General features: G+C 28.4%; 7 protein-coding genes across 13 annotated transcripts in view; 4 read left to right on the top strand and 3 right to left on the bottom strand.

The window, feature by feature from the left end:
- LOC117233695 (matrix metalloproteinase-14) overlaps nucleotides 1-5,680 on the top strand; it is a 40,445-nt gene extending 34,765 nt beyond the window's left edge. For 2 of the 4 annotated variants that reach the window (XM_033494237.1, XM_033494239.1), the window contains exon 10: nucleotides 3,687-5,680. In XM_033494237.1, the coding sequence (XP_033350128.1) occupies nucleotides 3,687-3,832 (146 nt within the window). In that variant the 3' untranslated portion in view covers nucleotides 3,833-5,680. Of the gene's footprint in view, nucleotides 1-3,294 lie in introns of all 4 variants that reach the window. The other 2 variants (XM_033494238.1, XM_033494240.1) reach the window with 1 other exon arrangement.
- A 40-nt stretch (nucleotides 5,681-5,720) lies between these two features.
- On the bottom strand, nucleotides 5,721-7,399 carry LOC117233701 (O-glucosyltransferase rumi homolog). Its single transcript, XM_033494249.1, has 6 exons — nucleotides 7,267-7,399; nucleotides 7,027-7,198; nucleotides 6,760-6,961; nucleotides 6,395-6,673; nucleotides 6,096-6,328; nucleotides 5,721-6,019 (listed from the first exon to the last, which is right to left on the bottom strand). Exons 1-6 carry the CDS (start codon nucleotides 7,397-7,399, stop codon nucleotides 5,815-5,817), a joined length of 1,224 nt encoding a protein of 407 aa, XP_033350140.1. The 3' UTR covers nucleotides 5,721-5,814.
- Nucleotides 7,400-7,625: 226 nt separating this feature from the next.
- On the bottom strand, nucleotides 7,626-8,687 carry LOC117233716 (60S ribosomal protein L30). The gene is made up of 4 exons (XM_033494270.1): nucleotides 8,558-8,687; nucleotides 8,424-8,469; nucleotides 8,016-8,161; nucleotides 7,626-7,847 (listed from the first exon to the last, which is right to left on the bottom strand). Exons 2-4 carry the CDS (start codon nucleotides 8,442-8,444, stop codon nucleotides 7,670-7,672), a joined length of 345 nt encoding a protein of 114 aa, XP_033350161.1. The 5' UTR covers nucleotides 8,445-8,469; nucleotides 8,558-8,687; the 3' UTR covers nucleotides 7,626-7,669.
- Nucleotides 8,688-9,601: 914 nt separating this feature from the next.
- Nucleotides 9,602-11,858, top strand: LOC117233702 (mannose-6-phosphate isomerase). Its single transcript, XM_033494250.1, has 6 exons — nucleotides 9,602-9,710; nucleotides 10,056-10,386; nucleotides 10,495-10,810; nucleotides 10,877-11,044; nucleotides 11,132-11,334; nucleotides 11,399-11,858. Exons 2-6 carry the CDS (start codon nucleotides 10,069-10,071, stop codon nucleotides 11,603-11,605), a joined length of 1,212 nt encoding a protein of 403 aa, XP_033350141.1. The 5' UTR covers nucleotides 9,602-9,710; nucleotides 10,056-10,068; the 3' UTR covers nucleotides 11,606-11,858.
- A 550-nt stretch (nucleotides 11,859-12,408) lies between these two features.
- On the bottom strand, nucleotides 12,409-14,126 carry LOC117233709 (general transcription factor IIF subunit 2). Its single transcript, XM_033494257.1, has 6 exons — nucleotides 13,897-14,126; nucleotides 13,676-13,827; nucleotides 13,510-13,599; nucleotides 13,312-13,436; nucleotides 13,089-13,232; nucleotides 12,409-12,989 (listed from the first exon to the last, which is right to left on the bottom strand). Exons 1-6 carry the CDS (start codon nucleotides 14,043-14,045, stop codon nucleotides 12,834-12,836), a joined length of 816 nt encoding a protein of 271 aa, XP_033350148.1. The 5' UTR covers nucleotides 14,046-14,126; the 3' UTR covers nucleotides 12,409-12,833.
- Nucleotides 14,127-15,963: 1,837 nt separating this feature from the next.
- On the top strand, nucleotides 15,964-17,400 carry LOC117233703 (glucose-fructose oxidoreductase domain-containing protein 1). The gene is made up of 2 exons (XM_033494251.1): nucleotides 15,964-16,477; nucleotides 16,549-17,400. The coding sequence occupies exons 1-2, from the start codon at nucleotides 15,991-15,993 to the stop codon at nucleotides 17,220-17,222; spliced, it is 1,161 nt and encodes a 386-aa protein (XP_033350142.1). The 5' UTR covers nucleotides 15,964-15,990; the 3' UTR covers nucleotides 17,223-17,400.
- A 1,342-nt stretch (nucleotides 17,401-18,742) lies between these two features.
- On the top strand, nucleotides 18,743-24,643 carry LOC117233696 (tRNA (guanine(37)-N1)-methyltransferase-like). 4 transcript variants are annotated; one of them, XM_033494243.1, is made up of 6 exons: nucleotides 18,756-18,891; nucleotides 21,793-21,952; nucleotides 22,284-22,536; nucleotides 22,780-23,215; nucleotides 23,324-23,465; nucleotides 23,856-24,643. In XM_033494243.1, the coding sequence occupies exons 2-6, from the start codon at nucleotides 21,803-21,805 to the stop codon at nucleotides 24,279-24,281; spliced, it is 1,407 nt and encodes a 468-aa protein (XP_033350134.1). In that variant the 5' UTR covers nucleotides 18,756-18,891; nucleotides 21,793-21,802; the 3' UTR covers nucleotides 24,282-24,643. The 4 variants fall into 4 exon arrangements, 3 of the variants coding, with proteins under 3 accessions (XP_033350133.1, XP_033350134.1, XP_033350132.1); XM_033494241.1 differs by lacking the exon at nucleotides 18,756-18,891 and having other exon boundaries at nucleotides 21,758-21,952; XR_004493371.1 differs by lacking the exons at nucleotides 21,793-21,952; nucleotides 22,284-22,536; nucleotides 22,780-23,215; nucleotides 23,324-23,465; nucleotides 23,856-24,643 and adding exons at nucleotides 19,512-21,038; nucleotides 21,193-21,500 and having other exon boundaries at nucleotides 18,743-18,891.
- The last annotated feature ends 478 nt before the right edge of the window (nucleotides 24,644-25,121 follow it).

Genomic DNA, 25,121 nt, shown 5'->3' on the forward strand with positions numbered 1-25,121 from the left:
TAGAGGTCTTCCACCATTCAAGAGATCAAAATATAATATAACATACCATAGAATATTTCGCAACTTATGTTTCAATTCATAGCCTTACAATTTAAAGTCACACTCGTTACTTATTCTTTCATTTTATTCGCAAATTATAATTCAAATACACAGATCTTATCCATAAATATTACGACAATTGGTTAAAATGTAAATTATAAGCGATAGATACATAGATAAAAGCGAACACGAATATTTCGACGTTCATAAATTTGCACAAACTTCTTCGATGAATATAATATTTAAGAATATGGTGGTCATTTTAATTTGGGTATTTCATGGTGGTAGTACTAACATTAAAATCGAGTAATAATCCAAGTTGGTATAACCAAATATCATTGGATCTGCGACATCATGGTACATACAACATATGATTAATCTGCTAACAAATAAAAGTAAGATCGCTTTAATACATCGTAAATTATTCATTTTTACTAACTTTTCATTAAATCATATTTACACACTGATAGAAATACTAGCATTTTTTAGTTATTGTTTTAACAATAACGAAATATATACATTGCTACTTTAAGATTTTTATAAATATTAATGCAACAGTAATTTCATTAAAAAGTAATTATAAAACACAAATCTAATAAAATTTATTTCCAAAATGTAATAAAATACTGTAGATCCTAAATTTAAAAAAAAAATCAGTTTTTGTTATGACAAACATCTTTTTATTATCAGGAAGTTCAATTTTTATTGTCAAAAATTAAATTATTTTATTTCTATCACTGTGCAAAATTATCATTTAGTTTCACTCCTTTAAACTTAGGATGACTTCTATAAACTGTGGGTTAACCCTACAATTGACAGTTATTTAAATTCCCGCGAGATTCAATTACATTTTATTAAATCTGATAAAATTTACATTAAACATCAGAGTAAAACAACAACATTGATTAAATATTACTTCCTCTAAATAAACAACAAACAAATAAAAATGTAATTCAATAATTAATAAACTTCATTAAGATACCGGAAGTCATCCTAAAGTTTTATCCACGCACGAATACATTTCCTATAGTCCCAAACTTTAAACAAATTGTTATATAAGAAAATCATTTCGTGAATTATATCCGCGTGCTTTCCGAAGCCCAGAGTATTTACTAGCCAGGCGGATAAAAATGAGGTTTTATATACCCGTTAAAAACATCAAATAAAAGAAATAGAGAAAATAGTACCTTTATGCCGGAAAAGGAGTAAATATCGTGAAATATCGTCTGTCACCGTCACCGGGCCCAGTTTGCTGGAAACAGTAAATATTACAATATTAAGCTTTCCCTACTTGTCACATTTCTCTTTCTCCTATTACTATTTTGTTGCTTATTCACGTCAGTGCATTTGTCCGCATATTAATTCTACTTTACTTATTTAGTCAAGTACCTTCTTTCTTTATATGTCTTCTTCTTTTACCTATTTTATATCTCGTACATTCTTATTCCAATTCAAACTTGAATCAATTGGTGTATCATATTACCTAACACTCACACCATTCTCTTTTTCATTGAATATTTTGTCTCCGCACATCTTTTGTTTCACTAACATTTTTAGCAGTTTTACTATTTGAAACAGAAGTAACGCCGTTTTCAATTGCTTCTAGACACATGAAAAGCTATGCAAAACGATTTATTAATGTTGCTTTCAACAGCTTTAAACAATTTTACGGATAAAATAGTACTCACCGAACTCTTAAATCAGGCCTGTCAACATCAACTCTAGGCGCCAAAACACTCTTTCTGTTTTATTTCTGTTACTATAATGATGGCTGTCATGAAATGTATACGCGCGAAATTTTAAACGCAAAGTAAGAGAAAGTGTGAAGAGCTCCATCTGTAGACAGGCCTGTGAAATTAAGTCACTTTGTCGCATGATAATACAATCATAATAATGCACGAATTTTTCGCGAAGGATGTATCACAGCACGAACACATAAGAATATACGTGTGTTAATACGCACGCATAATAAAAGCACGAATCTCTGCGTAAGCGTATAAAACAAACAAGTGCATGATAAAACTATACGGAGGATGGTTACGTTGTTTGGAACTTAATCTATCGTAGGACAGTATCTCCTCCTTTCCCTCTCTGTAACTAAGAAATGAATCTACCCTCCAACCAAAGAATCCTTATTTCCATTTCCTATACTTTTTTCTTTTTTCCTTTGAAATTGTTTCCGTATTTCTACACACAGATACACACCACACATGCACGTTCTTTTGTTGATCTCTTATACACGTACACAAGTATCTGCACGAGTATTGTGCTTTTAGTTCTAATAATTTTGTTTTACACGAAATCATTTGGTATAGGGCATGTTGTATTCTCGTTTCCTTTTGCACCAACCTTATTTTTTATTTTCGGGTTGATTTCTTTTGGTAAAGTCTATGTGGAAGTTGCTATATTTAACGCTCTGCATTCTATAATGTTTATTCTTATAGTATACTTTTTTCTAAAAGATAAGATTAAGAATAAGAAATGTAAGATTTCCTTATCTTCTTTTAATGAAATTTGAAGGATTAAAATTCTATATAAAAAGTAGATTATTGAAACAAAGAAGATATATATATGTTAGAAGTAAATATTAATTTAAAATTAATTTATCTTAATTCGCAAAGATTTTTGTGCATGAAAGGATAGAGTCGTTCACTTTTTATAAATATTACTATATTTATAAATATCCTGTAACGTAAAATAAATTTATACTGTTATAACATCAGTAATTTTAATGAACTTTTTTGGATAAATTTATATTTGCCTTTTTTGGAAATTGCATAACTACTTCATATAAGTAAAAATAAATATTACAAAATTTATAATTAGCAGAGTGAGTAGCTTTCCATTACAAGATTTGTTTTCAATTAAGTTATATTTATTACAGCTATCAGAGTTTCTTCATTTTAAATAATTTCTCCAACACCTTCGATTTTTGTTAAAGCACAGTTTTTGTTTAACACAAAAAGTGCAAATTACAATTTATTCCCTCAATGTTAATCCTGAATGATAGTATACCACAATTTTCAAATACAAATTTTTAAAAGGATAAATTTCCAAAAGCACAAAAATCTTGAGACTTAATGAACGATCTCATGTATGGATAACTTATTAAATAGAAAATGCACTGTCGAAATTGGCTATTCGACAGCATATGATGCTGAAAAATTTCGAGGCGAACGAATACGGGGATTGCGTTTTACGCACGGTGACGAGCAGTCACAGTCCCATTAACCCGAGAAAAACTCGCTTTTCCAGAAGACAACAATCTGCACTCCGAATCGCGCGGGTTCGGAAAAAAGTGAACGGACGAGAATGAAAACTTGTTCGTTCGAGGAATCTCTCGTTGAGTCATAAACTCGGGTTAGAAGGCAACAAAATGGGACAACAAATTTTCAAGGGAAAAATATCGTAAAATCGGGATTGCGAGACAGGCGCAGGGACAGCCGTTCCGAAAATTGCCGATTGCCGCCTTATATTATAAGTTCCAAACAACAACAGCCTGCAATTACGTAGCCTACGTTCGACTTCTGTTGTTTCGAATAAAAAAAGCTGCGCAAAACGTGTTCGATGCGGTGAACCATCCGATCAGCGATGATTCTCTTAGCTTGCATTAGATCCTCTTCTACGATTTTTATAAAATTCGACAGGCGAAACGGACGAGCAGCTAGTCACGTCTTCCAATCAGGATGCGGACTCTGCGGCGGGAAACGTTTCCACGGCAACGTCGATATCGTGGTATCTTCCGTTCAGTTTGATGACTATGATCTTCGCTAAAATTGTTGCCACTACGTAAAAGATAGGGACGATTTATTTGTTGAAGATCATATAAAGCAATGGGATCATCAACGATGGGAAGTCCAGTATAGTTAATTAATCACACGGACCATTAAAATGGGGAAAGTGAGACTCAAAGTGTGTCGTACACGAAAAATGGAAACTGTGCCAAAAAAATGGCATTGTGCTAATCGGCGCTCATGAATCGTGGGTGATAATCATTTTAGGTCAACGAACGTGTTGAAGCGAGATTCCGTTCGTTACTATGTATTTTAATCTCTCATGGAACAATCATTCCAATTGAAGCAACGTTGCGCATCTACAATAGTTGTTTAAAAAAAGTTTGCTTCACTCTAGATAATAAGTATTCTGCGCAGCATGTTTTATAAGATGTGATAAGATTTTACACTTTGTTAATCGATCGTTTCGACGCATCTTACAAGACATGCTATATATATGTAAAATACACAAAACAACATGTAACATATGTTTATACATAATATTTTAAGTCACATGCAATATTATGTCATCAAACCTTTTACACTGCCTATTTATTCTTTATTCGTACATCGTGATTTGTATAAACATTAATGTTGAAGGCACTTATTTTGCGCGTCCATGCAGTACATATAGGTTTAAAAAAGAACTGAGATATGCTGTAACATGACAAATAGCAAATAAAGATAGCAGTCGATTGGTTTCTTCAATGACAGTATTATGAGTATTATAGAGTTTTCATTATTTCCTATAAGAATGTAAATATATACTTCTCAGAATGTAAGGAAACAACACAAAGAATTCTGAAAACATCTAAAAACCTTAAAATAATGACTTTGTAACTTGCTGTATTAATAAGTGTAATAAGAAAGCTATGAAAACATCTATAGTACTCATGTTAAATGACTGTATCAAAAAAATATTTATCTTCCGTACAAGTGCCTTAAAATGTTCTGAAAATATTATAGTAAATTGCATCTTTCTTTTATAAGTTTCTATTAATTTGTTGTTACTATTGTTGATTAATTAACAGCAATCCCTATAATTTTCTTTTTTTTCACTTATGTAACAGATTTTCTCTAAACAACTTTCTGTATTTTGTTTTATTATGTAATAGGACTATAATAAATAATGTTGATGATAGTTACATATTAATTCCAGATGATAATGTTATGAATATGAGATTTAATGCAATATCTTGAAAACAACAATTTTTATTATTTTGAAAAGAATAATCATTTGTATTGTGCTTCAAAACCAAAATGATATGAAAGGCAATTATGTATAATGTGTGTATATGCACTTTATAAAATACATGTACGTTATGTATTGTAAATACCTTTTAACACATAACTATTCTGTGTATATTAGTTAAATATTTAGCTTAAAATTTAGAAAAAATTAGTTTAAAAGATATTAAATATCGCAATAAAAATATAAACAGTATTTACAAATCATAGTGTACGTGTATCTTTATAGTAATTAATGACATTACCATGTTTCTTTACATTCTAAGAAAGGTTTTCATAATTTTGTTACGAATAAATAATTAAGTACTTAAGAATGACCTAGCATTTAAGGAGAAATAAAGCACAAAACGCCTTGTACAGTTTTTTAATACTTGTTAAATAAATTGCTTTTTCAAAGAAATACGTATAAAAATTTCATATTATGATTGTATTTGAAACATTTAAATATTTAATATATTTACACAAATGAAACGTACATTTGATGCAATATAATGTACAAGGCCTTTGTTCGTATTGGATGTTTTGTCAGGGCACCGAAATGATTCATATTGAAACTTGCCACATTGTGCTATGTCCTGACATTGTACAGTATCAATAAAGAAAACATACGTTTGTTTTAACTAACGCTTATTTTAAAAAGTTAATAAAATATCTGATCATTACCAAATTATTTTTATTAGTTAATACTTTACATCAAAGAATAGAAATTTTAATAAAAAAATATATAAAGTAATATATATCAAACAAAATTTTATTAAGACCTTTCCTTCCCCTCCACTTTAATTAAACTTTTATCTAAAGTAGTTTTATATGTTAAAAGTTTTGAATATTTCTTAAGAAGGTTTTTCCAAGATTGTGTGACATCAGATAATTTTAAATTATTCCATATAAAATCTCTTCCGCGATCTGCAATCTTTTTTGACGTTTCGTCATTATCTATTGCAAACTGTATTAATTCTCTGTAAATGCAGATAAAAATATTAATATTATATAAAAGACGTTACTGTTAGCAATGAAAAGTAGACAGCAACATACCCTAATACTGTTTGATTAGCATCCTTGGAAACAGGAATATAGTGTATCCAAGGTATCATTGCATTATAATAAAATTCAGTCCACTCATCTCCAACATGAAATACTAAGGACCGACACAAAAATAAATGTTTATGTCTAAATGATGCTGCAACACCTCGATAATTGAATAAGTACTTGTATTTACAATGAGCTTCCAGAGAAACTTCAGAAGCAGGAGCTGCATATAATGTATCCTACAATGACATACAAAATTATTTTATTCATATAATTATATAAAGATAGAAGTTAAAAATTATTACTTCATTAGATTTCCATGCTTGATTTTTTGTATATTGAGCATCTACTAAGTTTGGTTTCTTGCGACTTAATAATATTAAATTATCACGTTCTGAACTTGTTCTGGAACCCCGAAAGAATGCTTTATTTTCTTTTTCCTCCCACAATGTGTTTTTACTAGCTTTATCTAAAGATACACGGTGTTCATCCCATCTTCCAAGACCACGAGGATACAAAGAAATTGCAGGTCCACCTTCCCAAAATGCCCATGCTGGATATGTAATATCATAGTATTCTGGAGTCTAGAAATATATTTCACAACACTCAAAATTTTTCATTAATAAAATATAAAAGTTCTAAATAGATTTAAAAAATAAATTTTGTTTACCTTACTAAACGAAAAAATAGGTAATGGACCTCCAAAATGTTTACTTGATTGAGGATAATCTCTTACATTTATAACTAAATCCATATCTGTTAATCCAGGAGCAAGTTTTAAAAGAAAATGTTCTATTCCAGAACATCTTGAAGGAAACATACAATCCTTTTGCCTATATAATTTTCCTTGTATTATTTGATAAACAGTTCCTCTATAAAAAATATAAACTTTATTTTAGAAAATATTTATTATGTAATGTACAGTTATCATACCTACCTGGTTTTTGCAATATTTATTAAATCCTTACTTATACCTTTCTTCTTGAAAGGTTTTAAATCATTTATAATAATATCTTTATAACAGCCATTGTTTGTATTATTACAAATTTTGTAATTCTTTTGTGCTTCTTCAATTGCATTATAATACTTAATATATTGCTTATTTAAATCTATTAAAAGAAGAAATTGATGAAAAAGGTATTAAACAAAATTCATCAAACATTCTATACATAAATACCTTTCTTATAAATATTATCCTCTTTTTTTTCAATACAATCTTCCGCATTATCAATAGGACAATATTGCTCTTCACAGTAAACTACCCAAAAAATGGTTATTAAAAAAATATAACTTAATACTAACGTGTTCATTATAAGAAAGCGGCATGACAATTTTTGAATAAAATATAAATGATGCTTACAAGCATCTGGTTGAGACTAGTGACATCTACAAGAATCAGAACTTACATACTATTGCATGACATCCACGTATTAATAAAATTCTTAATCCAAATTTTAAAAGTTTAATATTAGCTTTAATAACATCAATTTTCAATCATAATGGAAATTAAAGGGCAGGGAAATGAAAATAGACAAATACAATATATGTTTTTATTAAAATTTTATTAAATAAAAATATATTTATGGTTGTTCACCAGTAGGCATAGATTTTATAATATCAGAATTTCCAGGGTCAGTAATAGAAAGAGTACATACACGGAAGTATTTTCCACATGCAGTACCTAATTCTATATTATTTCCTATATAGTGATGCACACCTGTCTTCGCCAACATAGCATAGTACTCTATCTCTGATTTCCTGTTAAACAAACAAAATAAACACTTATAATTTTTAAATTAAAATAGATATAGGATGTCTCTGCACTTACAAGCAGAGATGTGAGACTACTCCGTAGGACTCCCACTATCAGCATATAAATCAATATTGCTCCGTAATTATTGAAGGAGTACTACATCTCAGTCTCACCTTAGAGGTGCAGCATTATTCGCTATGATGACCAATTTTGCTTTCCCTTGCCGAAGGGACTTCAAGGTCTGCTTGTAACCCAAGACATATTTCCCTGATTTCATAACCAGTGCCAATCTGGAGTTGATACCCTCCTGGGACTTTTTCTGTTAAGAAATAGGGACAAATATATATTTAATAGAATCATAACCTCTATAAAACATCAATACTATTAAAAAATTGCTTGCCTATATTAAAGAAGAATTCATTGGATCAAAATGATATAAAAGCAAACTAGTAAATTTACTTTTTATACCTATGCGTTATTATATTATATTTTAATTATACTAATATTTTGAAATAAAAAATAATTTTAACATGTGCTTCGAAAATTGAATAGTACACGTGTGCTATTGAGAAAATATTTACCTGTTTTTTTTGTGCCACCATATTTACTATTTAATGAAAGCTAATGCTGAAACAAATATTTAAATACATTTAGTGAAATTTTGCTGTATATTTTTTATGTATTATTATAAAATATTAAAATATTTTTGCAGTACCTTCCCAGCACGCTTAATGCCACAGAACACGGTATACGTGAAAGAGGTGGAGGTTGAAAATTTTACAGCGCACTTGAATCAGATTACCAACTATCACGAAATATAAATTATATAGAGTGGTGTTTCCATTGCACAATATTTTGTTGCCTTATGTTCATTTCCATGTATAATATTAAATCTGGTAATATGTATAATTAATATATGTTTTGCAGTAAAAGATTAAAAAAGTACATAATATAAGTATAGGTACATAATATAATTATAGGAAAAATATCAGAAAAATATAATAGAAATATAGCGAATTAGACTAGATAAATTTTAATCTGCAAAACCATAGAATTATTTATTATTATTATGATTAACAATTGCTAACTCGATTCACACTTTCTTTGTTTTATTTTATTAAATTAGTTATTTGTGAACATTATAACAGCCTTACAAATGCACTCTCTATAGTTATGAACTTTCGTATCTTTATTTAAAATGTAATGAATAATCATAAACAGTTTAATTTATTTTATTAATAAATTAATTATATAATTATATTAATAAACTAACTACAACTTTAAAAATCTGAAAGAAAATATATTTCAATAGAAAATATTTTACTTTAAGAGAACAATGTAATCAATACAGACATAACGTAACAAAAAGAAAATTGCAATGAGTATTTTTCAGTAAATATGATAACAGAGAAACGCAAATGAAATATTGCAGGTATTATCAAATATCAAATGTTATCGCGAGTGGGATTCCTCATATGACTTGAATCTTCTCTATAAATAAATATACATACGAGTTAATACTATTACATTTTGTATACACTTATAATAGAGGGGCAAATCCCGCGGTTTTTTCTTTTATAAATTTTGCACTCATATGCAATTTTTTAATAATAATTTTATCTGTTTATCATAAGCTATTTTTAATCATATATACATCTTATTAGACTATTTCTAATGAATCTTTCTATATGTCTATTATAAAAGTAATCGTTTATATCTTTAATTTTGCAGTTTAAACATAAAATTTGCGGAAGATTCGTACTGGACATGCAAGATTAGCGTCTCGGTTCCCCTGACGACCAGGGCAGAGTGGGAAAAGCTCGTTCTGCTCGCGATTAAAGTGTGAACAACACTTATCAAAAGAAGTGGTAATATTGTATTTACGTGTCACCTTTTTTATCAGGCTTAGTTTGTACAGATGGTGTCAAATAATTGACGTTTTGACGTTGTCCGCGCTCTATTGTTTCTATGTAATGCTACGTGGAGTTATAAACATATGTTTTCGTCTAAAATACAATATTATTACATATTTTAACAGAAAAAATATGTAATAATATTATTAAAGAAACATAAATTGGAAAAAGAAAAAGAATTTTTACTTGACAATATTTTTTATTAATGTACTATGTGTAACAAATTTAATATAATGTGAAGGATGTATGAAAGTGTTTTTGTAAAAGCTATAGACAATGAATTTCTGTTTTATGTTTCAGAAATATCTTTGGAATGGAGCTTAAATGTAAAGTACAAACTTACGACTGGGGAAGATATGGTATTGACAGTATTGTTGCAACCTTAACAAAATCTTCTAATTCAGATTTTGTACTGGATGAAAAGAGACCATATGCTGAACTGTGGATAGGTACTCATCCCAATGGTCCTTCATATATGAAAGATTTGAATATATCTTTGGAAGAATACATAAAACAGAATACTAATGTGTTAGGAAATGATGCTCAAAAAGTATTTGGACATCATTTGCCATTTCTTTTTAAAGTGTTATCTGTGAATAAAGCATTATCTATCCAAGCACATCCAGATAAGGTATATATATGTACATATACATGTACATATATAAGTATTATTATACTAGTATATACTATATAAGTACATATACAATTACTCAATGTTAAATATCATATTTCAATACAGGAAAAAGCAAGAAAACTGAATCAACAACATCCCACTATTTACAAAGATGCAAATCATAAACCAGAACTTGCAATAGCATTAACGCCTTTTGAGGCTCTTTGTGGCTTCCGTCCAATCAGAGAGATACAAGAGTTTTTAAAAATTTTACCCGAATTACGTGCTGTAATAGGAGAAGATAAAGTACTTAAATTTATGACAACAGGTGAAACAGACAATACAGAATCTTTGAAAACATGTTTTCATAGTCTCATGACCTGTGATCCTGGATTAATTGCATTGCAACTTAGAAAATTACTTGACAGACTATCCAATTTGGGTAATTTTTGTTATTTAAAATATTTATAATTACTTATTCATAAATAAAAATGGTGATTTCCTTTAGATGAATCATTAAGACAAACTTTACATGCTAGTTTACTGGAAAGACTGTATTCAGATTATCCAGGAGATGTAGGATGTTTTGGCATTTATTTTTTTAATTTTATAACTATGCAGCCTGGTGAGGCTATATATCTTGGACCAAATGAACCACATGCATATCTTTCTGGTGGTCAGCATTCTACATTATGTTTTATATTATGTTATCTTTAAAATTTAAGATGATTTGCATAAACATAATTTGAAACCATATTTATAGATTGTGTGGAATGTATGGCATGCTCTGATAATGTGGTGCGTGCAGGATTGACTCCTAAACTAAAAGATGTGCCAACATTAGTTGAAATGTTAAGATATATTTGTGAACCAATTTCTGCAAAAAGATTTCAACCTTCTCGAGAGGACGAATGTACCGAAGTATTTCGTCCACCTGTAGTAGATTTTGCTGTTGCTAAAATAACAGTAAGTCCCTCTATACAAGATTATCCATTAATTATTAAATGTATAAAAAGTATTATTTTTTTAGATTCCTCCTAGAAGAGCTTCGTATAATATAATTCCAAGAAGTACAGCGAGCGTTTTAATAGTCATAAATGGAAAGGGTGAAATTTCACCGTCGAAGATTCTTTATCGGGGTTCAGTTGTATTTATTCCAGCGGATGAAAAAATTGGAATTAAAGTTTTATGTGGATGTCATCCAATGTTGATGTTTCAAGCCTTCGTTAATGTTTAAAGAATTATCGGATACTTAGAAAGAAATGTGATGAAAGGAAATGATAAATTTGCACGCACAAAGTATTAATGCACTTTTGGATGCTTCTTAGTTGAAAACTAAAACTGTTGATCTTCAAATTTTATCGATAGTTATGAGCAGTTGAAAGATTTAAAAAATTATTGAACATTGTTCTCAATATCATTCTTCTTAATAGAAATGTGTTTTTCAGAGTAAAGCATTTCATAGTTTATATTAAATGCTAGAAAATAGAGTTAATGTCTGAATATGATGCTTTCATTACTATACTATGAGTGCATAAAACTAGGGACATCTTTATTGGAAGCATTTATTATTTATAATTCCTGCCATGATATGTATTATAATGCATTTTAACTATTAAGTGATATTTTTCGTATTAAGTACTATTTTTATAGATAAAGAAAATTGTTACCTCACTTTTTTCGAATTGAAGAAAGGTATACCAATTTATACAGTAACGTAACTAAATATTATTTTTTTATTTTAAAGCACATATTTTATAATTGCATTATTTACGACAATGTAGTAAATATAACTATACTATCCATTCCGATAACAGAAGGCTATGTGCAATCAACTCTAGTCAGTTTATGTCAACTAGTATTTTCTTATTCTTATTACATACATAAGTTTGTTTTGCTTGTATACTATGTAAAATACACACATTTAAACAACTAAACCATCAGTGAAATCAACATTTAATAATTATCATTGTATAATGCCTTATTTATGGAAAAAAATATTTGTTTGTACTTATCATAAATGAAGTGATAATAATTAACTATATTATTTTTTAAGTATTTTAATGTTCGTATACAATATGTTGTCTTTTATGTACAATTTTAGAAATATTTATAAATCTTGTAACAATTACCTATTTAAATAATGTAATGCATTCTTCTTGTATAAAGTATAAATATACACTCTATAAATTTACAATTTTCTCCTATTGTAATAAAAAAATTGTAATATTTATTAAAACATGGTTCATTCAATTTTCGACCACTTACATTAAAAAAATAAACGAACAATTAATTTTATATATAGTCTCAAATATGTATATATTGATACAATGGAATAAAGACAGTGTAAATATACATCTAAAAAAATGTGTTCAAACATTGTTAATTTCGCACAGCCTCAGATGTCAAGTAGTGTAAAATACTTTATTTTAAATTTTATTCTAATACTTTAAATACTTTTAACTTCAATCGTCATCTGATTCATCAGCTTTTTTGTGACTGCCTTCGAATTTCTCTTCCTCTTTATAATGCCGGTATTCTGGTTTTAATTCCCACATATTTCTGTGAGGGTTCTTTAGATTATAATTACAAACTTCATTCAATATTTCCTTTAAATACACCTAATAAAATAAAATAAATGAATAAATAATTAATATTGATATTGTTATCCATAAATATATATTAATATATTCATGTAATATTATTAAAAAAATATTTACAATTGGTTGCCTTGTAATCTTTACAAGATCTCTTATATTATAATATTGATGTTTTTCAAATGCAGCAAACAACATGTCCAATACTGCATCTTTATCATCTCTCATCTTTTTACCTTCTGCCTTCTTCTTCTCTGCATATTCAATCTATAAAATGATTAATAACAAAGATTATTTACATAATACATATACAAATACACTTTAAATGCTTCATTAAAGTACTTACGTTGTGCTTGTGATCAGAAACAGGTTTGAAATTCTGGACTACCCTATCTAATTGCTGAACTTGTCTTTGTGGTACAGAAGCTCTTTTAATACTTTGTAATTTTAATTTCATGTAACAATTATCAGCTAAAAATAATACGCACAAATGTGTAAATTATACAGAGCTTAAAGTATTTGAAATATTTTAAGATGTTTTTACCATATGGACGACATTCTAATTTTTGTACAATCCTTCCTTCCATATAGAGTTTTTCAGTTTCAGGAACTATAGAATCTGAACTACTTGAAGCTGTAAAAAATATGAATTTATCAACCACATTGATATACAATTCTCAAATCTCAAATAATTCTTTGCAATAACTTACGTGTAACATGAGAGAATACACCTAACATTTGTTTCGTTACTGTTGTAACATCTAATCTATGCTGTTTTGGAATTTCTTCTTCTCCAGGTTCTTTTAAAGCTAACACTGCTTCTGACAATCTAAGTGATACTTCTGCTTTCTGACCAGGATTTCTAATAAGACATACAAGATTTAACATATTTTGAAAGTGAGATTTTGAAATACTATTACTGGAAACATACTTAGTTATCTTTAATTTGCCAACTTCTATATTGCCAGGTGCTTTCTCCCATTTATTTGCTATGTATTTAGGTACTTTGACAAGCCACACGCCTCTTCCAGCATTACTTAAATCTAATTCTTTTTCTGTATGTGACATATTTGTAGACATGATTTCTTTTTTGATGGAATTGTTATATCAAGAATTAAGTACTGTATTGTGAAATAAATAAAATTGTATTTACACAATACGTTTATATTTCGTAAATTTTACAAAAATATTATATTTATAAAATGTACAGTAACAAGTTTCAATTACTCTAATTCCTCAATAAACTGAAGAACTAAATGATTATTCAATTTAGGAATACAATGATTGTTACTCCTCTTGACTTCGTCCGTACACGACTAGATTGTTACAAGATACAAATGCACATGAACAAATGTTACACGGCAGCTCCATCTATCGGACTGGATTTGTGCTGTGTACGTGACTCAACATCAGGTATTCATTGTCCGAAGGAACCATTGGCATGTTTTACTGCCAGATACCTCTATGGGTATTTCCTTTAATGAGGGTCATACTATTGCTCCATACCTTTGTTAGATGAAGCGCCCGTCCCGTTGACCGCGGCTACGTTCGGCGGCTGATGGTCGCCTTGAGCCCAACAAGTACAATTGGGCAGAATGACGGCAAATTGTTTAGTTATAACTGTAAGCTTTAATTACAATCTTACGGATTTTCCCGAAGTTCCAGAGGGGAAGCTCCGGTGTCCTTTCATCTCCGACATATTTATTTCATCCAGGACCTGCTAAAGGACTGATCAGTAAGGTATCAGTGCACAGGCACGTTTCTCTTACCAAGTGCAGGAGAAAAAACTGTGCGTATAGTTCGGCGGTAATTTGTGGAGCGTATTTTTGGCTGAATTTCTCCTATGTTCATTTTACCATCTCCCTTTTCATTTCTGTCGTGAATCGTAGTCATGGATGGCTGATATCTTTACCACGGGTCACGCATGTCATATAAAACACAAAGTATCAATTGACGCACGCTCGAGTTTGCACATTCTCGAGGACTTTTGTATAGGCTATCCTATACCTTCTTTGTACTTTTATAGGAAAATTTAGTTCCATTGGTTCCAATTAAAATCACTATTGTACCAAATCAATAACGTCTATACCTCGTCAGTGGTGATATGACCTATCTATGCACATGTGTTGACACACATATGTATGATGCACCTGTCCAATTTACACAGAGTATCCGTTCCACCTAGGATTTGTGTTACACGAATAAAAATTGCGTAAATAAAGTCAGTACAAAAGAAAAGATATTGAATCATACATAAAATCTAGAGACGAGATGTAAAACCGAAAGCTCGTCCAAAGCCGAAAGGCACAGACCAAGCAATAATAAATAAATAAAGTAATAAAATCTACCGCATAAAAAAGAGACTCGCATATAAAAGTGCCGCGTAAATTGAGGGACAGGTATAAGTCAGTATGCCATCATGCACTGTGTCACACATGTGCGAAATGCTTCCTACATCTGTCGCCATGTTGATCCTTTTTGGCTTCACTTGGCAAACGTTTTCCTCTAGTGAATATCCGAGCCTGTATATATGATCGCGGGTTAAACAGTGACGATATCATTGTATCTAATAAAATTGAACAATGTTATAAATATTTGTTTGCTATGTAATTATATGTAACTATACAACAACTGTACTGTATGTAACTATACAAGTGAATTTTTTTTAATAATTTAATACCGAACGATTACATCTATCATTTACAGTAATGCAATTTGTATTTTCGCTCTCATCTAGATAACATTTTTTTAACAATAAATTTGTAAATTGAACATAGGTACATGAAATACCAACCTTAAAGTACGAAACATATAGTGTGATGTGTGTTTGCATTTTGTTGTAATGGTTGTCAAATTTCTTGTATATGCTAAATTGAGAAATAAAAAAGATATTATCAAGAAATAACACCTCAAAAGGTTAACAAAGCTACTTTAAAATTACAGTTGAGACCATTAAATATTGTTGTTATTACTATTTAATAAAATTTAAGTTAGAAAGACATACAGAGGAGATTAACAATACAGCATGACATTACCCGGGATTGGAGTCTTTGGTACAGGAAGTATTGTTAGAGTAATTATTCCCTTTCTAAGAGAGAAAGGCTTTAGAATTGAAGCTATATGGGGACGTACACTGGCAGAAGTGTCAGAAGTTGCAACAGATCTTGAAATACCATTTCATACTAGTCGAATTGACGATGTACTCCTCAGGAAGGATGTTGATTTAATTTTTATCATGTGCTCTCCTAGCTTACATGCACAAATTGCGGTAAAGGCATTAGGGATAGGAAAACATGTCGTGTGTGATAAACCTGCAGGTTTAAGTCAAAGCGAATCATTAAAAATGGTGCGAGCTGCACAATATTATCCTTCTTTAATAAGTATTGTTAATCATAGTTTAAGATTTTTACCAGCATTTGTTCACATGAAGAAAGCTTTAGAAGAAGGATATTTAAATGGTCCTGTAAATGTAATAGAAGTTAGAGTACATATGGGCAGTTTATTACACAATGGTTAGAATATTATATTTTGTACATCAAATTATTAAAATATTTGTCAAATACAGTTTTCTTTCTAATTATAGGATACGATTGGTTGTGTGATGATACAATGGGAGGAGGAATTTTAGCCTTAGTTGGAAGTCATGTAATCGATCTAATTTTTCATTTAATTGGTCAACGTGCTTCAAGAGTACATGCTGTAGTCCGGACTTTCACGCAAACTACAAAACATATAAATGGAATTAGACACGTTACATCACCAGATTTCTGCAGTTTCCAAATGGAATTAAGTGGTGGCACATTGGTAACAGCAACATTGAGTAATCATTTACAAGGGCAGCTTTCTCAAGAAGTATTAATATGTGGAGGTGGTAATCATCTTCTTGCACGTGGTGGAGATTTGCATGGTTGTCGTAATGGACAAGAAGAAATATTATATCATGATACAGATGATTTACAAGATATATCATTTCCCATTGCTGACTCTATTCCAAGACCATATATCAAAGGATTAAGAAAAATGATCACTGCACTAAGAGAAGCTTTCCAATCTGTTGAAGATAAAAAGGGTTGGATAAAAGAACCAGTATTTTCTGCATCATCTTTTGAAGATGGTTTATATGTACAAGCAGTTATTGATGCATTGAGACAGAGTAATAAACGAAGAGAATGGGTAAAAGTTAATATTTTAACAGAAGAACCAGACCCAAATCCTCTATTAAGTGCAGCTGTTAGAGCTACAGCTATATCAATATAAAGTGGACATTATCTAAAAGTTCTAAAATTAAGTAAAGACTTTTGACACTCAAAAAATCATAAGTTTACTCATGAGTTAACTTATAACTTTATAAATGTATAGTATTACTATTTACAAGGCAGCTCGAAAAATAATGTAAACCAAATTACTGGACTATAAATTTTAATTAAACATCTTATTTAGTACAAAAATTCAAAATATATTTTATAGTGTAAATATGTGCATGACTATGTACAGTATATTTTGAAAATGTTATAGTATTGTTTGTACTTCAGTAGAGATATCTAACTTATGAATAATATTTATTAAGAACTATGTGTAAATCATAACAATATTTATTTATATATTAACGAAAATATTTATATTTGCATAATTAAGCAATATAGAGAAATAAATTTTATTGTAAATAACAGTTTCTAATTTTTAGTAATTTATTGTATTTTTTCATTGCTTATTTTATATTTTATACAATGTGATACATTATAAATGATTAAATTATAAATATATGTAATTTGTAATACAATTATGACTTTTACAAATTTCAATCATTACCTTCTATATATTTGTAATATTTACAATATACATATAATTTATATGCAAATTATATGTATATATATGTAAGATAAAAGCAAGGTAGATCGCTTAAAACCGTCGGTTACACAATTATGTATTAACAAATGCAATTTTTAAATAATTTTGAATTAGCTCACTCTACATACGTTTGTATAGAAGTAAAATAGTTATATATATACATATATTTATTTGTAGATTTAATATGAAGAAGTAACTAAATAATTCTATTTATTATTTTTATTACTCAATAGAATATAAATTTAATCACTCACTAAATTCAGCTTGTTTTTCTTTAATAGAATACGCTCAATTTTGTGAGTAATTAAATGTAAAATTATGCACGTGTATCTGCTAATTATATGCTAATTCAAATAATAACTTTAAACTTCGTATATATTTCAAATCTCTTCAAATGTAAATTTAATTTATGTATATAAAAACGAATCTTTCATAGACCAGTTATTTAATTTCATTTAATTTCACACACGTACATTTATTATTTATATTTGATAAATTATTGTGACTAATAAAAATAAAAAATATATGTATATTAGCAATAATAATACATATATACAACATATGCTGTTAGCAAAGCTATTATTATCCTATTCTTTGTTATTAATACAATGACAGCTTAATAACATTAATGGAATACATATATATATGTTTATGTAAACTCATTTAAAAATTTCATCACATACAATCAAAAATAAAATTAATATCTATATCAATAATAAAATTAATATCTATAAAAAATAAAATAATATCTATTTGTAAATTTTTAATCTTAAAATTGGTGCAATTCCCTAAGAAATACATGAAAATTAATCAATTAATTTTATTTCCTCTAATTATAATTACATCAATTTCTTATTTTTTAATTAAAATTACAATTTATAATTGCTATAAAATTTATAAGTGTATTTAATGTAAATATATTTTCTATTTTTATAAGCCATATGTATATTTTCACATATTATTTGATTCACGTATTGTGCAAATAAAACGTGTAATTGATAACCTCATTTAATGAATAGAACATATTTTTATTTAATTCAAAATACAATAACTCCACACGTCAAACAGAGACTTAAAGGTAAATAACAACTTTTTAAAATAATACAATTAGTATTTATATAAAGAATAAATTGTTTTCTACGTTTTCATAAATTATTATAAAATATATGTGTTTATCTGATCTTATCCGTTGTAAAGGCAATTATTTACGTGTATAAATACGTTGGTGTTTTAAAATAATGTAAGTTTATAGAAATGAATTTAAAACTTAATAATATAAAAATGTTGTAAATCCTATAATAATCTAGTCGAATAGTTTATTTGATGTTACTATTTTTATATTTACTCTAATTGATTTTCTCGGATAACGATAGTAATATTTTGGTTTACTGGAATTTTGTATTGTGAAAGAATTATTTCTATAAAGCATTGTATTATTATGTTTATTCATGCCTTATTTAAAAAATCAAAATGTTTATATTCTTACTATACATATAGCATAGGTCAAAAACATATGCTATTATAAATAATTATGATAGTAGGAATATATATAGCAAAATATTTATACATTTTAATAGTTGTCATTAGTAGTTGTATTCGATATTTGGATATATTGATACTTTATTTATATTGCTCTATATTTTTGGAGTATATAAGATAAAGATTGAAACAAATAGGGTAATTAGAAATTCTTTATAGGGCATCATAATATTGGGAGATTATTTATAATCATATAAATGATTAAACATCAGTATTTAGCTACATTAGTCAAACAATACAGTTGGATACAATATTGTTTTTATACCAAAATGTCTTCTTTGCTGGTTCCTCCGGAATCAGTACGAGGAATGAAATGTTTGGACCGTACTGCATTTACAACCACTGTGGAATTACCATTTTTGAAAACTCGTGGTGTAGCACTATCAAAAATAATACCTATTGTAAAAAAATATCTGTTTAAAGCAAGACACTTTAAACCAGTTCAAAGTGCAGATAATGAAACTATTATATATTTGAATCCCAAGTTAATAAAAACAATTGAAGAGTTTGTAGAAAGTGAAAAGAATCAGTTATTAGGAATGTATGAACAGTTTGGAACAACAAAAATAACTTTAAAATATGATAACTGGCAATCCTATCAGATATTAAGGGGTATTTTACCTGAGGAAATTGAGGTTCCAACTTCATATAGCAGAGTTGGCCACATCTTGCATTTAAATCTGCGTGATGCACATTTACCATATAAAGCTATTATTGGCCAAGTTTATCTTGATATGATCTCAAATGTTCGAACTGTTTTAAACAAAATAGATATCATTGATACAACTTTTAGAAATTTTACTATGGAAATTCTTGCAGGCGATAAAAATACTATTACAACAGTAAAAGAGAATGGCCATACGTATGAATTAGATTTTTCTAAGGTTTATTGGAATCCTCGATTAAGTACAGAACATCAAAATGTAGTTAAATATATGAAACCTAATGATGTTTTATATGATGTATTTGCTGGAGTTGGACCATTTGCTATTCCTGCTGCTCGTAAAGGAATTAAAGTATTTGCGAATGATTTAAATCCAGAATCATATAAATGGCTACAGAAAAATATCATCATTAATAAAGTTAAAAAAAATATACAATCTTTTAATATGGATGGTAGAGATTTTTTGAAAACCATTTTTAAGGCTGATATTTTAAACAGGCGAGCTACTAATAAAGCTGGTATGGAACATATAGTAATGAATTTACCAGCACTTGCTGTTGAATTCTTGGATGTATTTTTTGATTCATTTAGTGAAAATGAGATTAAGCAAATGTGTTGTTGGCCACCAACTGTTCACTTATATTGTTTTGTAAGAACAAATAAAGGAGAAGATGCTTGTAAACTGGGACAATTGTTTGTAGAACAGAAACTTGGTTGTACATTGAGTCCTGATTCTTTAATTGATTTACATTTTGTCAGAAATGTATCTTTAAACAAAGATATGATACGTGTATCATTTTTATTAACTGAAAATGTATTAAAAGGCGAGGCGCCAGCAATGAAGAAATTAAAGATGGAAAATAATTTTGATGTACTTGCAAGTGATAATATTACAGAGAATAATGGGAAAGAACAAAGGATTCCAAAAAAAGCAAATGAAGAAAAATGTGTTTAAAGTAGCAACAGTTCGTGGTAATAGACTGAAGGTGAAAGCACAAAAAGTGTTAACTAATTTAAAACAGGTAAGTGAATTCTTAGAAAAAATATAAACATAATATATTTAAATATTGATAATAAACTACATATATATATACTTTATGGACAAATATATATATATATATAAATATATATATAATAATATACAGTTTATTATATGAGTTTTCTTCATTTTAATAGTTGGATCTGAAAAAAAATAAAGCAAGTAAAGGAAATAAGGATAAAACAGCACAAATTGATAAACAACTTGAAGAATTACGTAAGGAAGTATATCAGTCCAAACCAAAAATGAAAGTAACTAATGCAAAGCAAGGAGGAAGGAAGAAAATGCAGAATGCAGCACCAATACAAACAGATGCAACAACTTCCTTGGTGGAGAAAATGCAAATTTGATAAACATACAACTGAGTTGAACATACATATTTAGAACATTCATGTAATATAATGTACTTCATTAATAAAACTGCTCAATAATTGTTTGTTTTGTACATTGTAGAAAAATTATTGTACATAATATATTATGTAAGGTTTTATTGAATAATTTTGCATCAAATAAAAATAATTGAAAATACAAACGTAGTAGTCTAATAGCTTATTTCTTATCACCCAATTTTTATCTTACTTATCACAGCATAAATATGCGAAGGAGTATTATAGCATACTGAAATTTTGTTTATTTAATGATAACTTAATTTTTGTCTTAATACTAAAAGAAGAACTTTTAAAATCTAGTCAATATTCTTCACAGTTACTTATGTGAATGTATTTTAATGTGCACAGGAAACTATTCATGATGGAGAGTGTCTGTACTGCTGGTTTGATTATAATAGGAGATGAAATTCTACGTGGCCAAATTATAGATACAAATACATCATATCTGGCAAAAAGATTACGTGCTTGTGGTATTAAACTTCAAAAAATAACAGTGATTCCTGATGTTGTGTGTATTACTTTACTAGAATCTTTGTATTAAATTTTAGCTACAGTTTTTTTAGTTAGTTAATTATTTATTATATTTAATTGTCACTTTAAAAATGTTAAAGCATTATGGTTCAATATATTTTGTTTATTCTATTTTCAACTATAATAAAATTAGAAAAGTAATGAATTTTTTCTATTAAAATATTGAATGTATATTAGTAATAAAATAATAAAATATAGATAATAATTTAATTAGTAATAAATTTTTGTAAATGTGTATTGTGTACATATATCTATATTTTTATTAAAATCTAAATTCTCACTACGTATAATGTAGCCTTTTGTCTTAGGTAGATGAAATTGCAAAGACCGTACTTGAAGCTTCAAAAGAATATTCTGTTGTATTTACATCTGGTGGTGTTGGACCTACACATGATGACGTAACATACGAAGCAGTAGCCAAAGGTTTAGGATTGAAATTTGAACAAAATGGGGAATTAGTTGATATTTGTTTAAATCTATTTCCTAACAATAATGATAAAGAAACTCAACACCTTACTATTGTACCAACACCCTGTGAGCTTATTCATATTTATTCACCAAGTGAGTAAATTCTGTTTAACGTAAAAAAATTCTTATGTTATCATCCAAAATAGTAATTAATAAAAAATAATGTTTTTAAATCATTGCAAATATCAAAAAAATTACATTGATCATACGTTAATATACCACATTGTGCTGATTTGTACTATGGTTTATGTATTATGCTTGCATTATGCTTTATTTATATATAAATAAAATAACATAATGTGATTGATAAAATTAATTATATAAAATCATTTTCAGAAAAATATGCTATCATAAAAGCAAAGAATGTATACATGCTGCCAGGTTCTCCAACATATTTTGAGGCAGCTGTTAATGTAATCATACCTCAATTAAAAGGAGATACTTCTTTACACTTTGAAGAAATAGATATTAATTTAAACGAATTATCATTAGTAAGAATTTTGGATGAACATGCAGAATATTGGAAAGATAAAGTTAATATTGGTAGTTATCCACAAAGAACACCTGAATGTTTTACAAGAATTACATTAGAGGGGAGAAAAGAAGACGTTCTGGAAGCAAAAGGAAAACTTTTATACTCGTTACCAATACAAAAAATTAGAAATCTAAAAAATGGATTTAGTTATTATCATGCAAAAACTGTACTTGAAGATACTGAAAATGAAGTACATATAAAATATGCTGTGGATATTTTAGAACAGTGTTACAAAACGTGAGTATTATAGACTAAGTACTCAATAATGTGATGTACATTGAAAAAAGTGTCTATAAGTAAAAGTAAATTTAACAAATTTTTATCTCATACATATACATTTTTAAGATATAAGCCAGAAGAAGTTTTTGTAAGCTTTAATGGAGGGAAGGATTGCACAGTAGTTTTACATCTAGCTGCCTGTGTTGCAAAGTTACGAAATATCTCGTCATTATTATGTTTATATGTAACAGCAGAACCATTTCCAGAAGTAAGTTTAAATTAGAAATTACTAAATATGATCCTAACTTATTTAAGAATAAAATCATATTATTGAAAGTAAAAATCTAGATTTCCACAAGATTCAAATTAGATTCTAATTCAGTCATAAATAGAAGCAAAAGATATTAAATTCTTTTATCCTACAAGCCATCGCTTTCAAGAAAATCGAGTATGGAATTTCGTCAAGTACGCGATTTTCTCGAAAACGAAGCGTTGTATATCTTATTATTTCTTTTAAAATTATATAGGTTCCTAAAAAATGATTTTGTAATCATAAATCTATAGAAAATATGTTAAATAGCACAATTACATATTCTTATATACCTTTAGTATACATATATATTTTGCAATAATCTAAAACATGTTTAAATATTTTAAGGTGGATTCGTTTGTAGAAAGAGCGTCTCAATACTACGGTTTAGAGCTAATAAAGAAGAAATGTCCTTTGCGAGATGCATTATGTTCATTATTAAACGAAAAAACAAATCTAAAAGCAAGCCTTATGGGAATGAGGAGAGGTGATCCTGGCACACAAAATCTAGAGGTCTTTAAGCCAACTGACACAACCTGGCCAAATCTAATTCGCGTAAATCCGATCTTGAAGTGGTCGTATGATCAAGTGTGGAAATTTTTGTTGAAATACAATGTACCTTATTGTCCATTATATGATGAAGGATATACAAGTTTAGGTACAAAATCAACAACAATACCAAATCCACGATTAAAAGATCCTGATAATCCATCATCGTATCTTCCAGCATATACTTTAACTGACGAGTCTGCAGAAAGACAAGGCAGAGTATAGCTATAAAACACGTACAAAAGCGTACACAATTTTACAGTATTTTTGTAAACTTTATGCAGCTTGAAAGGTTATTGTAACTTATTTTAAAAAGACAAACTATATTTATATGTCGCATAATATGAAGTATTTTAATCTATTAGGATTTTCTATTACATGATTTTAATGTTTTTAATTGTGATCTTTTAATTGCGACACCGCGTAATATTTGTATGAAAGTATTAAAATGAATAAATATGTAATTAAGTTAATTTAAGACCATTTAACTATAATCGTTATATGCTTGATAAAAATGTATTAGTACACACACGCATAAATTTAGGGAATACAGTGGTTTTAAGGAATAAATTTTAAATTACAAAGAACTGATCTTATTATTTCTAATTAAATCTCCCCCCTAAATCAAGACAAAGAAATTCATCTTCTTAGACTTTCGTTTATTCGTTTAAATGGGATAGTAATTTATGGTACACTATGAAATAAGGAAAACATTTTTTGATTTACTAAATCCCTTATTAAGATAATATAACACCAACAAGTGCGCTAAAAGACCGATGAAAGTCATCTCAAGCCATCTGAAATAATAAAGAGATTTTCAAAGAGCGTGTACGAGAGTGATACGAAACGGAGGAGACAGTAAGCTCATAATTCGCTAAAGAAAAAGAAAAGGGAGGAAAGGCACGATATAAAACGAATAACGTGTTAAAGTTCAAAGGAGCATCCACCTATGATAAAATCGAAATTTCGATTGACGATTAGTATGACTAACTTCTATGACGTCGACACACATTCCTGCTGACCCAGAGCAACTAGGGGATAATCCCCGGCTGATCCTCATACGAA

The sequence above is a fragment of the Bombus vosnesenskii genome, unplaced genomic scaffold (assembly GCF_011952255.1).
Source record: "Bombus vosnesenskii isolate JDL3184/JDL3185 unplaced genomic scaffold, Bvos_JDL3184-5_v1.1 scf7180000013298, whole genome shotgun sequence".
In the NCBI taxonomy this organism is placed as follows: domain Eukaryota; kingdom Metazoa; phylum Arthropoda; class Insecta; order Hymenoptera; family Apidae; genus Bombus; species Bombus vosnesenskii.

Coding starts and splice junctions, on each gene's coding strand:
- LOC117233716 (XM_033494270.1), bottom strand. CDS start 8,444: ATGGTGGCACAAAAAAAACAG. Junction 8,162..8,423: donor TGGTGGCACAAAAAAAACAG/GTAAATATTTTC, acceptor ATTTCTTAACAG/AAAAAGTCCCAGGAGGGTAT. Junction 7,848..8,015: donor AATAATGCTGCACCTCTAAG/GTGAGACTGAGA, acceptor TTTGTTTAACAG/GAAATCAGAGATAGAGTACT.
- LOC117233696 (XM_033494241.1), top strand. CDS start 21,773: ATGTATTTTAATGTGCACAGGAAACTATTCATGATGGAGAGTGTCTGT. Junction 22,537..22,779: donor TATTCATATTTATTCACCAA/GTGAGTAAATTC, acceptor AATCATTTTCAG/AAAAATATGCTATCATAAAA. Junction 23,216..23,323: donor TTAGAACAGTGTTACAAAAC/GTGAGTATTATA, acceptor TACATTTTTAAG/ATATAAGCCAGAAGAAGTTT.
- LOC117233702 (XM_033494250.1), top strand. CDS start 10,069: ATGGAGCTTAAATGTAAAGTACAAACTTACGACTGGGGAAGATATGGT. Junction 10,811..10,876: donor TGACAGACTATCCAATTTGG/GTAATTTTTGTT, acceptor GATTTCCTTTAG/ATGAATCATTAAGACAAACT. Junction 11,335..11,398: donor TTGCTGTTGCTAAAATAACA/GTAAGTCCCTCT, acceptor TTATTTTTTTAG/ATTCCTCCTAGAAGAGCTTC.
- LOC117233709 (XM_033494257.1), bottom strand. CDS start 14,045: ATGTCTACAAATATGTCACATACAGAAAAAGAATTAGATTTAAGTAAT. Junction 13,600..13,675: donor TGTATTCTCTCATGTTACAC/GTAAGTTATTGC, acceptor TATTTTTTACAG/CTTCAAGTAGTTCAGATTCT. Junction 12,990..13,088: donor AGATTACAAGGCAACCAATT/GTAAATATTTTT, acceptor TTATTTTATTAG/GTGTATTTAAAGGAAATATT.
- LOC117233703 (XM_033494251.1), top strand. CDS start 15,991: ATGACATTACCCGGGATTGGAGTCTTTGGTACAGGAAGTATTGTTAGA. Junction 16,478..16,548: donor GGGCAGTTTATTACACAATG/GTTAGAATATTA, acceptor TTCTAATTATAG/GATACGATTGGTTGTGTGAT.
- LOC117233701 (XM_033494249.1), bottom strand. CDS start 7,399: ATGAACACGTTAGTATTAAGTTATATTTTTTTAATAACCATTTTTTGG. Junction 7,199..7,266: donor GGATAATATTTATAAGAAAG/GTATTTATGTAT, acceptor TTCTTTTAATAG/ATTTAAATAAGCAATATATT. Junction 6,962..7,026: donor ATAAATATTGCAAAAACCAG/GTAGGTATGATA, acceptor TATTTTTTATAG/AGGAACTGTTTATCAAATAA.